Source organism: Hermetia illucens, chromosome 2 (assembly GCF_905115235.1).
Source record: "Hermetia illucens chromosome 2, iHerIll2.2.curated.20191125, whole genome shotgun sequence".
Taxonomy (NCBI): domain Eukaryota; kingdom Metazoa; phylum Arthropoda; class Insecta; order Diptera; family Stratiomyidae; genus Hermetia; species Hermetia illucens.
In genome coordinates, this window is record NC_051850.1 from 63,203,973 (window position 1) to 63,219,604 (window position 15,632).

At 42.9% G+C, this 15,632-nt stretch overlaps 2 protein-coding genes across 2 annotated transcripts; both read left to right on the forward strand.

Annotated features, from left to right (window-relative positions):
• The first annotated feature begins 261 nt into the window (after positions 1-261).
• Positions 262-7,904, forward strand: LOC119648113 (ribosome biogenesis protein BRX1 homolog). The gene is made up of 3 exons (XM_038049635.1): positions 262-417; positions 6,821-7,616; positions 7,681-7,904. The coding sequence occupies exons 1-3, from the start codon at positions 361-363 to the stop codon at positions 7,764-7,766; spliced, it is 939 nt and encodes a 312-aa protein (XP_037905563.1). The 5' UTR covers positions 262-360; the 3' UTR covers positions 7,767-7,904.
• Positions 7,905-13,254: 5,350 nt separating this feature from the next.
• Positions 13,255-14,592, forward strand: LOC119649984 (zinc finger matrin-type protein 2). Its single transcript, XM_038052426.1, has 2 exons — positions 13,255-13,654; positions 13,799-14,592. Exons 1-2 carry the CDS (start codon positions 13,546-13,548, stop codon positions 14,287-14,289), a joined length of 600 nt encoding a protein of 199 aa, XP_037908354.1. The 5' UTR covers positions 13,255-13,545; the 3' UTR covers positions 14,290-14,592.
• Positions 14,593-15,632: the final 1,040 nt, after the last annotated feature.

Here is a 15,632-nt window from a genome sequence, read left to right on the forward strand (position 1 = left end):
GCATTGTCGATATGGCAATGCTGTTTAGTGTTTAGGGTCTAACCAGATGGACGCAAATCTCTTCAAAGCATCTAATCCGTATTTTAATGGATTCTTGTTAAAAGCGAAACTGGAATTGTTGCGCTAAATATCAAAGAAACTATTGATTTATTTCACAACTGTGAAAACATCCCTGAAAAATTGATTGCAGAATGTTTTCTTAGAGTCAAACGGTTTTTAAAACCAAACGGGCCTATCTTCTCCTTGCACAATATAATTCCATGGTGAAACCGGGAAACAACACACGTGCTTGAGAGCGGCCATCAAACAACTGTCAGACTTAGTAAGTCGTGCAACAGCAAGTGGAATCGGTTTAGTGAAATGGAAAATTCGCCACTAGAATCTGTGAGGTCGTCGGATGCTACAATCAATAAAAAGGTAACTAATATGAAGACAATATTTATTGATGCCGCCGTCCCATTATTATCCCGTATAAATAGCCTACGAACGTGAAGAAGCTTGTGATTTGACAACAATTCATTGGCTACATTATGGGGTTGTTCCACGGTTTTTGCTTGCGACTTCTATGAAACAGTGAAGGAACCTCGCATCATTTTATATAAATGCCTAGTCGCCTTTAGATTACTAGTTTTCAGCCTTCTACTTTTATTCCGTTTTGTGTCCTTCGAATGAAGCCTTCTGGATACACATTGCCAAAGAATCAGATACTGGATTTAGGTGAAGAAGGTTCAGCTATCGAGCTGAGTATGTCATGCGTATGTATATCGCCGACCTGCTGCGTTCTGTGCGCGAGTGTAGTGTCCCTAAAGGTGCCCACAGAGAACAACTCTGTTGCAAACCTAGTCAAAGTTACAAACCTGTGGGAAAGTTGCATTTGTTTGTTGTGTCAGCGACTGCAAGGTAGGTAGGCAGGTATGAGTAGCCGCTCCAAGGAGCCCAATTAAGACCGTGATTGTTGATATGGGACCAAGGAGGCAGACTCCAGCCGGCTCGAATCTTCAGAGCCAGCCCGTAGCATTCACGAAGGAAAGCAGCCCTCCCACCCTCCAGCTAGAAACCTCGCTGTGGTCCCTAAAGAATGGTTTACTCAGTGTACGCAGCCTGACTCTAGCCAGAGCTGGGCAATCGCAGAGAAAGTGCATGAGGGTTTCCCTTCCTTCTCCGCAGCTTCGGCAATCCGAGTTGTAGGGTATGCCGAGCCTAGCGGCGTGATCTCCTATGGCCCAGTGCCCCGTACAAACCGCCGTAATCTTGAATGCAGTGGCATGCGTGTGGCACAGGAGCTCTCGTGATCGGGCTATGTTATAAGCGGGCCAAATTCTCCTTGACTTGGCACAGCTTGTAAGCCTTCGCCATCTCAGGCCCGCGGCTGTTAGGTAGTGCGAGTTGGCCCCCGACAGCCGCCAGCGGAACACCGACTGTATTCGCCAAAGGACTACCAAAAGCAAAGCCTTGCCTGGCCAATTCGTCAGCCCGGGAACCCAGAGGAGAGTGACCTTGAGCGTGCCGCCCAGACGGTTAAGCGCGTCTCTGCACTGCCCCACCAGCCGGGAAGATGTCGTCGTTGAGTACAAGGCCTTGATGGACGCTTGACTGTCGGTCAAAATGGCTATGTTATACTTGGGGGCCATCGACAGACTTCCAATATCGCCAGTACTTCCGCCTGGAACACACTGGCGAAACCTGGGAGACCATACGACTTGGATACACTGTGTGTGTTCGAGAAAACTCCCGCGCCAACTCCATAAGCCATCTTTGATCCGTCCGTAAAGAATACTGGTTGGAAGGTCCACAGCAAAGTTTCTCGTGAAGTTCAGCTTGTGTGTGACATAGTCCCTGGGGGATGCCCAGATTTCCCGAGGTATTTCATCTAGGATGTTGCTGTGGCCGTAGGACTTCGCTGCCCAGCACCCGGGCTCACGTAGTCTGACGGCACTGCGCGCTGCTACATATTTAATGTGGAGGTCTAGGGGGAGGAGATGCAGGAGCACATTGAGAGCATCTGCCAGGCAGGACTGCAATCATCAGTTGCGTTTTGGTTGGGCTTATGCTGAGTCCGCATCTTGCGGCCCACAGGCACACCTTTCGCAACGGTCCTGCCATGATGTCGCTCGTAATGGACAGAAACATCCCTGATACTAATATCACCAAGTCGTCGGCATACGCCACCACCTTCACCCCCGCCGTCCAATGTACGTAAAATTTTGTCCATTACTATCCTACTCCATTAACCAGAGCACCGGTGAGATGGCGCCACCCTGGGGCGTGCCTCTGTTCACAGCTCTGGTCAAGTGGTTGTCTCCCAGATCCGACTGGATTATCCTGGTGCTTAGCATGAATATAATCCAATGCGTGAGATACCCCTCCAATCCAATACTGGTCAAGACTTCCTTGATGGCGTTGGCACTGACGTTGTTAAAAGCTCCCTCTATATCCAAGAAGGCAGTAAGGGTATACTGCTTGTACTGCAGCGATCGCTCAACGTGCCAATTACCTCGTGGAGGTCGGTCTCGGCGACTGCAAGGGCATCAATAAATTACTTGTTGGCGGATTATGTTTCGAAACTTGTTCTGGAATATCATGAAATAACAAAAATTACTCTTCAAAATTTTACGAGCTTAATGAAGTTGCATTATCTGTGGCAAACGAATTGCTATTTGGCTGGCAATCAGGTTAAAGGTCGGTAGGCCCTGTAAAGGGCGAATAAAACCTAGTCCTTTGTCATTTGCTAAAGAGTTTGGAGACTGCATCAAAAGTATGCGACTCCTGCGCAAAAATTACGCCCGTCTGGAAGGCTTGAAGAATCAGTATAACTCACATCTCACAACCTATTCTCCTTTTGGAATGCAACAGACGGTTAGGATAACATACACCTACATGTAATGGCACATGCCTCCTATAAAAGCGCTCATTCCGGAAACATTAAAGTGGGTCTGTCTCAAATTAAGGCTTCCGAAAAAGTTGTTTAACATCAAAACATATAGTGCAATTACCTTTCAAAAAAGATGTAAGTGTTTTCAATCATCTCCGACCCATTGAGATTCATCCGTGCCTGTATCTCTCTGGCTAAGAACCACAAAAAGCATACCATCACTACATCATTTTGCATCACTAAAGCGTTTGAAAGAATGGATTTAGGCCTCTTGAAGGTTTTCTGACTGAAATGAATGTCCCACTTGATTTCATCATTTGAGTACTAGTGTCAATGGAATGTAGGATGATCACAACACTGCTGATATGAGGCTGTGACAAGGTTGGGTTCTAATCTCGATTCTCTTCAATATATACACAGCAACCTTACATTGCAGCCTTATGAAATGGTGCTCGAAAATACATTCTCTGCTTGTCAACTAAAGTGAATAGAGGCATCATGTAGATTAATATTCTGCAAAACTGTAATGCCTTCACGGCTAACACTTTTCGTCATCGAAAACTATTTATGATCGGTTTCTAGAACGTGCGCACTCTCCACGACAACGGTATTGAGGGTTCCAGCGTGAACGAGAATCCCGGCAATTTATATTGCCTACGCGAAGTGAAATCATGGGGGTCTGGAATGTATTCTTTTCTCTCTTGAGGCACTGTCTACGCCAGCCTCATATCAGATCCCAACTTGCAGGAAAGAGGCTTACATGTTTTTGGTCTTTATTTGGCGCATATTATGAAGTCAAGTCCAAGTGCCTGCCCAGTGAATTGTGACTTAAGAATATTCTAAAAGTCTTCCCTGCTTGTCATAGAAATCGACTAAAAGGGACAGAAATCTCTGGGCTAGCAGCCTGCAAATTTCGAAACTTTAATGCTACCGAAACGTCAATAGCGCCTCGGATAGAAACGGGATTCACGCCTGTGGCTATCGAAAACAGACTATGATTGGTTTCTGGAATGTGCGCACGCTTTCTCCAACTCGAACAAGAATTCCAACGATATGAGCTGGACGTTCTGGGCCTAAGCGAAGTAAGATAGTGGACCTGGAGAGTACTCCTCACAATCTTACTGTAATTATTTCAATGCGTTTTTGTATTCTGGAAAGCCACGTGGTAGCAGACGCGTATCCGGTGTTAGCTTTTTCCTGACGGCTGCTGCACGCCGCGCTCTCATGATCTGGGAGCCGCTTTGTGATAGAACTCTGACTGCAAGATTCCGGCCCAGGTTAAGGAGCATCACAATGCTCTACAGCAATGGAGACCGATGCTTTCTACGAGCAATTAGGGAAATGCAGTCTTGGCGATAGTAACGACAATGATCGGAGCAGTATTGTCACAAGTAGGAATATTATGATACTGTAAAATGTACTAAATGGTACTTTTATAACATATGGGCATGACCAAGTTCAAGCAGAACAAAAAGATGTATGAACATGAAATTCGAGGAAATGCTGCAGAATCCCTACAGATGTTCAACCAAGTTAAGGTTTGCCGATTGGGGAGACATATGGAGTCGATGTGGGACATTATACAATAACGATTCTCGTGTCGAGAATGAATTGTACTTGGGGTTGTTATCCTTCTGGAAAACACAGGGTTATTCTATTTTGTTTTTACGGAGACGAGGTGACGACAGGCAGCAAAATTTTACCAATTCAAATATAAACTTCTTTTCAGTTTCTGCTCAAAAGTACTGAAAAGTACCTATATAATTAAAAAGGTACTGAAAACGAGAAAAAGTATTGACGCATTGATGAACTTCAAAAGGTGCTAAATTTAGTACTTTTTGTACAACACTAGGTGGAAAGTTTGTGGATTTCTATAGCTTCCATGCCTCGTCATTTGTAGCATATTGTTCGACCACATAGCCTGCCATAAGGTGAGTTGGGTTTCAACACACCAAAGCCTGTGCCGTTCGTTTGATCACTTTGCGATTAGCAGTAGATTTAGGAGTTGTTTCTGGGTGTGCGTGACAAAAGAGGAGCTGACATCGGCTTGGAAAAGGATCACCATCTGATGGTCGCTTTCCTTCGCTTATCCGTTGCTTTCACCACAGGGTTGGAAAACTCCAAACTCCCGAGTTCAACATTGATCGCTTGTATGATCCTGCTTCTCGGGTGCGAGAAAAAGCGTCATAATAATCATTGATCGATGAACGGAAAGGATTGAATACACTATTGATCAATGCGAGTGACGGCGGGCATGATGCACTCGAATTACGTTACTATGCGAAATCCCGGAAAGTACAACATAGTGTGGTCGCTGACAAAAGGAAGTTTTCTATTGTGCTGGCCAGAGTAGCGGAAGATAGTGCAGAATTCAAGATTTCGGAAGTGTATACCGCATTATGAAAGAATTTTCATGTTGCAAACCTTTCGATAGTCGTGTGAAGGACGTTAATGCCAGCAATGCACTCAAATGGAGTAAAGCGCCTCCACCCAGAATTATTTATCAGTTTCTGCAGATCTGCTACTTCCACTCGTACGAAAAACCTGGGAATCCAAAACTTTTCCCAGAGAGTTCAAGAAGAGACGATAGTTAAAACTGCAAAGAAGGGCACAACATTTAAGTGTGATATTTAAAGGACTATCTGTGTGTAATAGTTAAAAGAACACTTGGTGCAGAGCAGTGGAGGAGGAGAGTCGAGAGAATGAATTGTGAAGGATGGTGGGTAGGTGTTGTAGACGCGCTATATCCCACTAAGAGGTGAATGACAACCATATCTATATAAATCCAAGGGTGAGAGTACAAAAGAATTTCATTATTGTTGCACGCCCTGGTACCTAGCCAGGCAGACTAACCACAACTCATTTTTAGGTTTGTTCTAATTTGCAACCCATATTGTATTGATCCCAACGTTTCACGAGCTGCCGATTCTCTCTTTAGAGCTGACCCGAGACTAAGCTCCAATATTTGGTGCAATTTATTTGTAATTGTGTAGCCTCGCAATTACCTATGTAGGTTCGTGCTATAACCCTGGACCCTGTAGATGCCCTTGTGCTTTATAGAAAGATTTACTCTTCCAGCCCCCCCCCCCTAACTCAAATGTTTACTTTTATTATAACACCCTTTCTTAAGCAAAGCGCGTTCCATTTGTCTCAGCATGTCAGCAAAGCAGCTTGGTGGGTTCTCACCCCGTGGGAACTGTTCAACTCAGCTGACGGATAAAAGGTAACCAGAATCGACATATTACCCAGGTGGAAAGAAACGAGGACACCCCACTGACACTTACGGCTGCGAAGACGCTTACGTGATCAAGCTTTCCCGAAGAACCTGCACACATTCCAGAAACCAGCCATAGTCCTTTTTTGATCCCGTAGGCTTTGTTAAATCGTACCTATGGCTCTTTTCTATTTGCCAATAGCTAGCAAGAGGCTTTGGTATACTGCAAGTTAATTTGACTAACTTTTGTATGTGTAGACCTAAGTGTAATCCAATGTAAAAACCGCCGCTAACTGTCTGGGACTCACCGTGGTTTCCAGCTTGTCCCCACCTTCCACTGAAAGTTCCTTGCGTGCAATTTGTGACAACACCCATGTCCCCGTCTTCTTTCGCACTGGCTGACCACGCTTATATACTAAAGTGGAGAGCATGTCTTCCACAGATCTCTCCGTGGGGGGACATGAATCTGGTGAGCTCTCAGAAATCCGTGCTCCAAACGCGACTTGATTGCTTTGCAGGTAGATTTCGAAATCCATGAACCTTGGAAAGTTAAAACCGTTATTCCATCTTCATGTGTTTTGGATATTAGTAGTTGTGAATTACTACATCCTACCCCATCAGAACAAGGTGATCCCCGAGAGGATGAAAGAGCATAAAAAAAATATTCGAATTCGATCAAAATGAGTATTAAATGGAAATAAATATTATTTTATAAAATAAAATGTTTTTTTCAGGCCAAATGGAAAAATCGTCAGAGGGTCCTTGTGTTTGCCGCTCGTGGAATAAACCACAGAGATCGGCACTTGATGCGAGATTTGAAAACGCTAATGCCCCACCACCGGTCAGAGTCTAAAATGGAACGCACAAAGACATTATCCGTTGTAAATGAAATGTGTGAAATGAAACACTGCAACAAAGCACTCCTATTCGAGGGAAGACGGAAGAAAGACTTATACATGTGGGCCGCATGCGCTCCAAGTGGACCGTCCGTAAAATTCCTCGTAGAAAATGCTCACACCATGGGCGAATTAAAAATGGCCGGAAATTGTCTGCGCGGATCGCGACCATTACTGTCATTCGATATGCAGTTCAAGAAAATCCCACATCTCAATCTAATCAAAGAAATTCTCACACAAACTCTGGGAGTTCCAAATCATCATCCCAAGAGTCAGCCATTCTTTGACCATGTCTACACCTTCACTTACCTGGACGACCGCATATGGTTTAGGAATTTCCAGATCTTATCTGAGGATGGTGGTTTATCGGAGATCGGCCCACGTTTTGTTCTCAATCCTATCAAAATATTTGAGGAATCATTTACTGGAAAGTGTCTGTGGCAAAATTCCTCATACGTTAGTCCGACCCGACAGAGACAAGAAATCAAGAAAGCCATGAAAGACCGTTATGTGAACAGGATGGAACAGAAGGTGTTGAAGGAAAGTAATCCCGTTAAGAATGCATACAAATTCAACGAGAACGATGATATCTTTGAGACTTCGGATGCCATTAAGAAAGCGAAAGAATATGCAGGTAAGATTTATGTTATATTGCACAGTTTTGTGGGGGCTCTATAATTTCGCATCCTTAATTTCAGATAATAGTATCAGCAAGCAAGATAAACAGAGGAAAGAACGGAAAAATCAGATGAAACAGAAACTAAAGAAGAAGAAAGCGAAATGAATAATTGGAATTGGCTCCGAAGTGGCATTACCTTTTATTGTAAAATAAGATTCAGTATCGCTTTGTAAAAATAATGTTTCTTGGAAATATTTTTTCCAATTTTAACTTTGTTAATTAAAATACCTACATGGAAAAATATGTTGTATTCTTACTCCTTTTGGTTAATTTTTTATATTTTAAGTTATACTATATAATCTCGTTGTGTAACGTGGGAACTTTTCACTATTCCCGGTTAAATACATGCGTTCATAATACTTGACGCTTGTATTCTGGGCACGACCTCGGTATATATTACTGAACATATGCGATATTGCTTTATTGACTTTATGTTTGAACGGAAACGTCGAAGTAGCTGAACGTTTTCGGGTGCCGGATTAATGCACCTGCAAGGCGTGCATTCATTACCTAAACGTTACAACTTTTAGAGATTGTAGACCAACTGAGAAGCATCTCAGTTACTTCCTAAATAAAGAAAAGGTTGACTTTCTGTTAAATATTAGATGCAGTTCTGAAGAAATTTCCTAAAGGTGACATTGCATCCGTAGCCTACATAACGACGAAATCTATGAGCGATACCATGACTGTCAAGTTGTAGATAAAATCCGGCTCAATTGGTTGCGGTGAACGGGTCACTTAATCTGTATGGATGAGGATAATCCATGGTAGAAAAAGAAGACGAGGCGGACCCTTTTAGGGATATCGAATTGATGGACCCCTGGAGTTCTTTATTAAAGCAGGCCTAGACCGGATACCGGTTATTGCGCCGTTGATGATGACGATCACATTACATGACGCAATTTGAGGAGTGCTTTTAATGGAAAAATGGCCTCGGACAGCAGCTTGCTCATGTGCTAGAAGAACACCGTCTTACATACAACATTGAAAGCAGTTTCGATTTCTGCAACTTAAAAGTCGGGTGCCACCTCTCGTAAATAAAATGGTTACCAAAACATGTGGACAAGGACTGGTCCTTCAAATAAACTAAAAACATCTTGGCAATCAAACCCATGCTTATGAACCGTGCGAATTCACAAATGAAGTCAAGCCGCTATCAAGTAATTATCTCTTTTAAGGTGGTTTTACGAACCCTACAATTTTGACTTCTACAGAGTTTAAAATGGAGTAGCTGGAGATACTTAAATGCCAATTATAAGATATACGCGCCGTTGGTCCAAGGGTAATTGGTTTAATTAGTCGCTCTGCGAAAATCATGTGCACGGCTTCCACAAGCCAATTATCATAATTACTTCCTTTTAAATCCACAAACTCCTTTCACCTTTGAGCACAATGCGATGTGGTGACTTGAAACCTGCTCTGTTTGATCCTGGACGTCTCTATTATTATTATTCTGTTAAGGGAAAGTCGCACCGCGTCCCTGAAGAACTATTGTGCCCCTTTTACTGGTTATAGTGTGCCTATTGATCATAGTATCTCAAGCAGGTCTATAACCGTTAGGAACTTTAGTATGTTCCCCACTTCCAGAAGTTTCAGCTTTGCATCTGGTATTAAGTGTTCTCCCAGATGTCTCGACCTACTTTGCACAAGTGCCGGACACTGTCCCAGGACGTGTAAAGAGGTTTCGTCCTCCTCACAAAACCTGCAGGCAGTGTCCGTAGATATCCCTAGCTTCCCTAGGTGATAGTTCAGCCGACAATGACCAGTGAGAATTCCCACTATGTTTCGGAGGTTCTTTTTGGTGAGGTTTTAGCAATCCTTTGTGCGCACGGGTTCGTATCCCCCAATAAGCACCCTGGACTGCTCCATCCCTGGTAGGCCCGCCCAGTATAATTCCCTCAACCGTTCCTCTTCATTTCTTAGATTCATAGCCATGAAACCGTTTCCGATTGCACAGAAGGGTTCTGGCCCGTGTAAAGGCGACCCTGCTCCCTTCTTGGCTAGTTCGTCCGCTGCCTCGTTGCCTTCCAACCCAGCATGGCCTGGAACCCAAAGTATCCAGATCTTGTTGCACGAGCCGAGTGTTCACCTGGTTGGACCTAAGTGTCTTGATCGCTACTTGGCTATCGGTGAGAATAGTTATGTTCTGCCCCCTGTAGTTCCTTTGCAGATTAAAGGAGGCACATTTGTCTATGGCGTATATTTCCGCCTGGAATATGCTAGTGCCCATTGCATTGTTATGCTAATGCCCATTGGCTCAAAGTACATTTTACAATTGGTTGCGGTGAACGGGTCACTTAATCTGTATGGATGAGGATAATCCATGGTAGAAAAAGAAGACGAGGCGGACCCTTTTAGGGATATCGAATTGATGGACCCCTGGAGTTCTTTATTAAAGCAGGCCTAGACCGGATACCGGTTATTGCGCCGTTGATGATGACGATCACATTACATGACGCAATTTGAGGAGTGCTTTTAATGGAAAAATGGCCTCGGACAGCAGCTTGCTCATGTGCTAGAAGAACACCGTCTTACATACAACATTGAAAGCAGTTTCGATTTCTGCAACTTAAAAGTCGGGTGCCACCTCTCGTAAATAAAATGGTTACCAAAACATGTGGACAAGGACTGGTCCTTCAAATAAACTAAAAACATCTTGGCAATCAAACCCATGCTTATGAACCGTGCGAATTCACAAATGAAGTCAAGCCGCTATCAAGTAATTATCTCTTTTAAGGTGGTTTTACGAACCCTACAATTTTGACTTCGACAGAGTTTAAAATGGAGTAGCTGGAGATACTTAAATGCCAATTATAAGATATACGCGCCGTTGGTCCAAGGGTAATTGGTTTAATTAGTCGCTCTGCGAAAATCATGTGCACGGCTTCCACAAGCCAATTATCATAATTACTTCCTTTTAAATCCACAAACTCCTTTCACCTTTGAGCACAATGCGATGTGGTGACTTGAAACCTGCTCTGTTTGATCCTGGACGTCTCTATTAATATTATTCTGTTAAGGGAAAGTCGCACCGCGTCCCTGAAGAACTATTGTGCCCCTTTTACTGGTTATAGTGTGCCTATTGATCATAGTATCTCAAGCAGGTCTATAACCGTTAGGAACTTTAGTATGTTCCCCACTTCCAGAAGTTTCAGCTTTGCATCTGGTATTAAGTGTTCTCCCAGATGTCTCGACCTACTTTGCACAAGTGCCGGACACTGTCCCAGGACGTGTAAAGAGGTTTCGTCCTCCTCACAAAACCTGCAGGCAGTGTCCGTAGATATCCCTAGCTTCCCTAGGTGATAGTTCAGCCGACAATGACCAGTGAGAATTCCCACTATGTTTCGGAGGTTCTTTTTGGTGAGGTTTTAGCAATCCTTTGTGCGCACGGGTTCGTATCCCCCAATAAGCACCCTGGACTGCTCCATCCCTGGTAGGCCCGCCCAGTATAATTCCCTCAACCGTTCCTCTTCATTTCTTAGATTCATAGCCATGAAACCGTTTCCGATTGCACAGAAGGGTTCTGGCCCGTGTAAAGGCGACCCTGCTCCCTTCTTGGCTAGTTCGTCCGCTGCCTCGTTGCCTTCCAACCCAGCATGGCCTGGAACCCAAAGTATCCAGATCTTGTTGCACGAGCCGAGTGTTCACCTGGTTGGACCTAAGTGTCTTGATCGCTACTTGGCTATCGGTGAGAATAGTTATGTTCTGCCCCCTGTAGTTCCTTTGCAGATTAAAGGAGGCACATTTGTCTAATGCCCATTGGCTCAAAGTACATTTTCCTTGGACCAATGACACCGGCACCCGCTCCCTCTGCTGTGAGGGATCCGTCAGTGTACTGAGTAATCAGTTGCTGGTTTAAGCCGTATGTCGCAGCCACGCTCTCCCAGTTTGCCTTGTTACTCCAACGTGTTTCAAACTTCTTATCGAAGTGAAACCTCGTTGTCATGTATCAGTAATTTGATACCGCGACGCTAACTCCAACAATAACCACTTTAAAGGCTCTCGTAGTTGCTTGACTCTCTGAACTAATTGCTATATTTTATTGACGCTTTACGGGTTATTTTAGTAATTGATGCGCGCTCCAGATTCTCAACAGTTCGGACCGAATAATGCTGACATAAGAGGGCGCTGGTTCCAGGCACTCTTCATTAATATAAATGAGGAAGGGTAGATTATTTTTCAGCGCCAACTTAAGCGTTAAGGGCACTTTTCACTTCTTGAATGAGTCGAAGTGCGGAAAGGAGCCTGTAGTTCTTTATAGGCAACCTTGTTCCAATGCTTTTGATTTAGCTTTTGGTTAAAGCATTTCTCATCTAGTAACGCTATTTACACTTACATTTCTCATCTACTCATAGCCCCTAACTTAACGACCATGGTTTATCTCTCACGGTCGTTGTCTTGTAGAGCACCGCAGTGTCACCGATTACTTTCAAAATGGCTTTTATCTGGCTTCGCACATTGGTCAGGGTTGGCCTAGTCAGTTTTATTAATTTGATCGGGATACCGAATTCTGGCTATGACTATGCTATCCAAGGCAGCATGAAGTCGATGAAAAGATGGTGCAACTGATGGCTGCTATAGTTATAGCTTCTCCCTCACCACACACAAACACACATATATGGTTGCCATTTACCCTTAGTGGGGTAAGCGCATCAACTACCCCTACACGCCATCGTTCATGGTTACCTGAAATGTGCTCCTGGAGTAGTCGAGGAAGCCCATTGAAATCCTATTTTTTATGGGTTATTCACTCGATCAGTAAGATAGTTCTCCCACTGTTGAGCGACAGCTGGATCATACAAACGGTCGATGAAGAACTTAGGGTTCGCAGTTCTCCAACCGTATCTATTTCTCTTAAGCCAGAAATATCCAGCTTGTATCATTGGAATTCTCGGTTGTCGATAGCCAAAGGTTGTAGCGGTGGGGTCAGTCCCTATTCGAGGCGTTCTTGACGTTTCTGTAACAATAAAATTTGAAAATTTGCAGGTTGCTAGCTAACAAATTTTTATCCCTTTTAGTTGCCTTCGACGACAAGTAGGGAAGATATTAAGTCTATTCTTAAACTCCAACTCAGAGAGCCGATGATATTCTGGGCATATGGGGCTTTCCGATGCAGGAAGATAACGTAGAATTTGTTATAGATGGTACCTAGCCATGTGATACCTCTATAATTGCTTGATTGTTCTAAACTTCGAAATTTTCCAATACGTGGATGACATTTGGTAAATAGTTGGTTAGGGGCAGCTTAGAGACATACAGATATTTTTTAGTCCAATTTTATGACTTCGCATAATATATGACAACCCCAGGGAGAGTGGATAATAAGTCAATAGCCATCATATAATGTTAGGAGAGGCAAGTCATCCTACCAAGGGACTTTTAATCCGCTGGTCAGGTATATTGTAATTATAATCAAATTTACCATACCAGGATGGGTATATTATAATTGCTAATGAGCTTTAAAACAAACTTTGATGAGCTGTATTAAAGAAATAAAAGGCAGGCTAGTGTTTATAAGGAAATAGAATTATATAATAAAACAAATCAATAAATTTAGACCAAATAAATACACGTTCAATATATCTCATGTTACATTTTCATATCAACAGTCTAATCGTTTGGCTACTTAATTTTCATTTGTTGTCAATTCAATTGGCAACCCTCCTCTGAGTGAATGTCAACAACAAGATACACGAGAATTCTAGTGAAATTGATGCCTTGTTAAACGTCAAGTAGAATTAAGTGTCAAAGAGAAGTTGTTTATTTCGTCGTGCGGATACTGATCCAGTTTTTAGTTGATATAGTCCGACTATCCTGGCGAATCAGTCGGCGGCGTAAATCCGTGGTAACAGTTTAGAACTCAGGGAGAAGATACGGTTTCAGGATGGCTTTGCGCCCAGATGACCACAGACGGAAGTGGGATCGTTCGGAGTACCACAAACTAGCTCAGGAAAGGATTAGGAATGCCATTAAGGCAGCCGAGGAATCTAAAGGTGAGTTGTTGAGCCGATTTGTATTGTGTAATTCTTCCGTCTGAATGGACTGATAAGAGATGCATAGAAAGTGGAAAATACATTTTCACAGATAGTTCAGATTTCATATTTTAAGTATTCTTTCTAATCCGCTTCCTTTCTCAGAACCTCTACAACGAGAGAACCTCAAACGGCGAGAATACAAGGTCGACTTGGACAGTAAACTCGGTAAAAGCATCGTTATAAACAAAAATACGCCGACATCGCAATCAGGCGGTTACTATTGCAATGTCTGCGACTGTGTCGTCAAGGATTCCATAAACTTCCTGGATCATATTAATGGCAAGAAACATCAACGCAATCTTGGCATGTCGATGAAGGTAGAACGGAGTACGGTGGACCAGGTCAAAAAACGATTTGTTGTCAACAAGAAGAAAATGGAGGAGAAGAAGAAAGACTTTGAGCTGGAAAGACGATTACGCGAGGCAAAGGAGGAAGAGGAACGATACAAAGAACACAAAAAAGAACGGCGAAAAGACCGCAAAAGGAAAGCGGAGGACTCAGCGGACTTGGATGGCGAAGCAAGTGCCGGCCAGCCGGACCTTATTTCCGTTATGGGATTCGCTGGCTTCGGTGGATCAAAGAGGAACAATTAGGCGCGCGGGGAACGTTTAGTAAATTAGCAAATTCAAATTGAAAGAAATAGTTTGAGGGCGCGAATAGCTTGTTTTAATCCTATCTTTCAGCAATACTAGTATCCGAATAACTTATAGAAAGTTGAAATGTAAAACTAGAAAAGAGTTTCTAGAATTTATTAAAGACTTACTCGTTCTGATTGTATATTTTCAATATTTCCAAGATTGAAAATTAACCATTGGTTTAAGTTGAACTACTTTGTTCTCCTAAAATTTATTTTATTTGCTATCAATAAAGAGGTTTATTGACGACAAGTGATTTTTGTTTCCGTTTACGGGTCAAGATCCCTCACAGTTTTAAGTCCCAGTCAATAATTAGCTTCCAGTCGCAATAAGTATAGTAGTAGCAATCTACAATGCAGATAATGGTTTTTTATTTAGCCCGGTCATAGATGAGGAGTCTTCGAAAAACAGCGAAAATTCTTAATGTGTACGTTTCCAGGATCGAAGGTCCGCGACTACGAGCTAAACTACACCCGTTTACGGCCTTCAACCGCTTACACAGTGTAACGTTAGATATTTCTTCGCTGGGCCAGTTAGTTATTGTGTTGCTATTCTTGTGTGACTAATGCTCGCTGCTCTAAAAAATCCAAACCGTTTTCCACAAATATACATATTTCGGCGACTACTTGTTGCTTTCCTCAGTGCTTGGTTTTGGATTTCCTTTGATGTCTTTTGCCATTTGAACGTCAAGATCGGCTTGAAGCCAACTGATGACTAACCTGCTTAGTGTAGTAAGTAAGTAAGGCACTCTTTTCAACCTGGCCTTGGATAAAGTGGTCCGTGATGCTGATTCACACCATGCTCTCTAAATCCACCTAATTGCTACCTTCATCCAAATCGAACAAGGACACAGTATGCCCGATCAATGAGGGCTTGAAACAAAAGTCGAAATTGGTTCTTAAACACTAAGATTTTATTTATTTATAAATATATGTGTTAGTGTCCGGATAACTGAGTGGTTATCGTACGGAAGGGCGCGGTTCCAATCTCATTGGTGGCAGTGGAACTTGTATCGTGATTTGCCGTCAGATACCAGTCGATTCAGCTGTGAACCACTGCCTCCTTCAGGCTATTCTGTAGTGTACCGTTACGGTCTTGAATGAAGCGCTCTAATACACTTCAAGGCCCTGATCCAAAATGGATTGTTGCGCTAACGATTATTATTATAAATATATGTGATAGAAAACCTCTAAAGGTTGTTATTTTCATATATTCATAAATTTATTCTCTTAGCTGAAACTTTTATATAATTGATAACTCAGTTAAATAATAACAAAAACAAATTCAATAAAGTAAATAAA

Coding starts and splice junctions, on each gene's coding strand:
- LOC119648113 (XM_038049635.1), top strand. CDS start 361: ATGGAAAATTCGCCACTAGAATCTGTGAGGTCGTCGGATGCTACAATC. Junction 418..6,820: donor ATGCTACAATCAATAAAAAG/GTAACTAATATG, acceptor TGTTTTTTTCAG/GCCAAATGGAAAAATCGTCA. Junction 7,617..7,680: donor GAAAGCGAAAGAATATGCAG/GTAAGATTTATG, acceptor CCTTAATTTCAG/ATAATAGTATCAGCAAGCAA.
- LOC119649984 (XM_038052426.1), top strand. CDS start 13,546: ATGGCTTTGCGCCCAGATGACCACAGACGGAAGTGGGATCGTTCGGAG. Junction 13,655..13,798: donor GGCAGCCGAGGAATCTAAAG/GTGAGTTGTTGA, acceptor TTCCTTTCTCAG/AACCTCTACAACGAGAGAAC.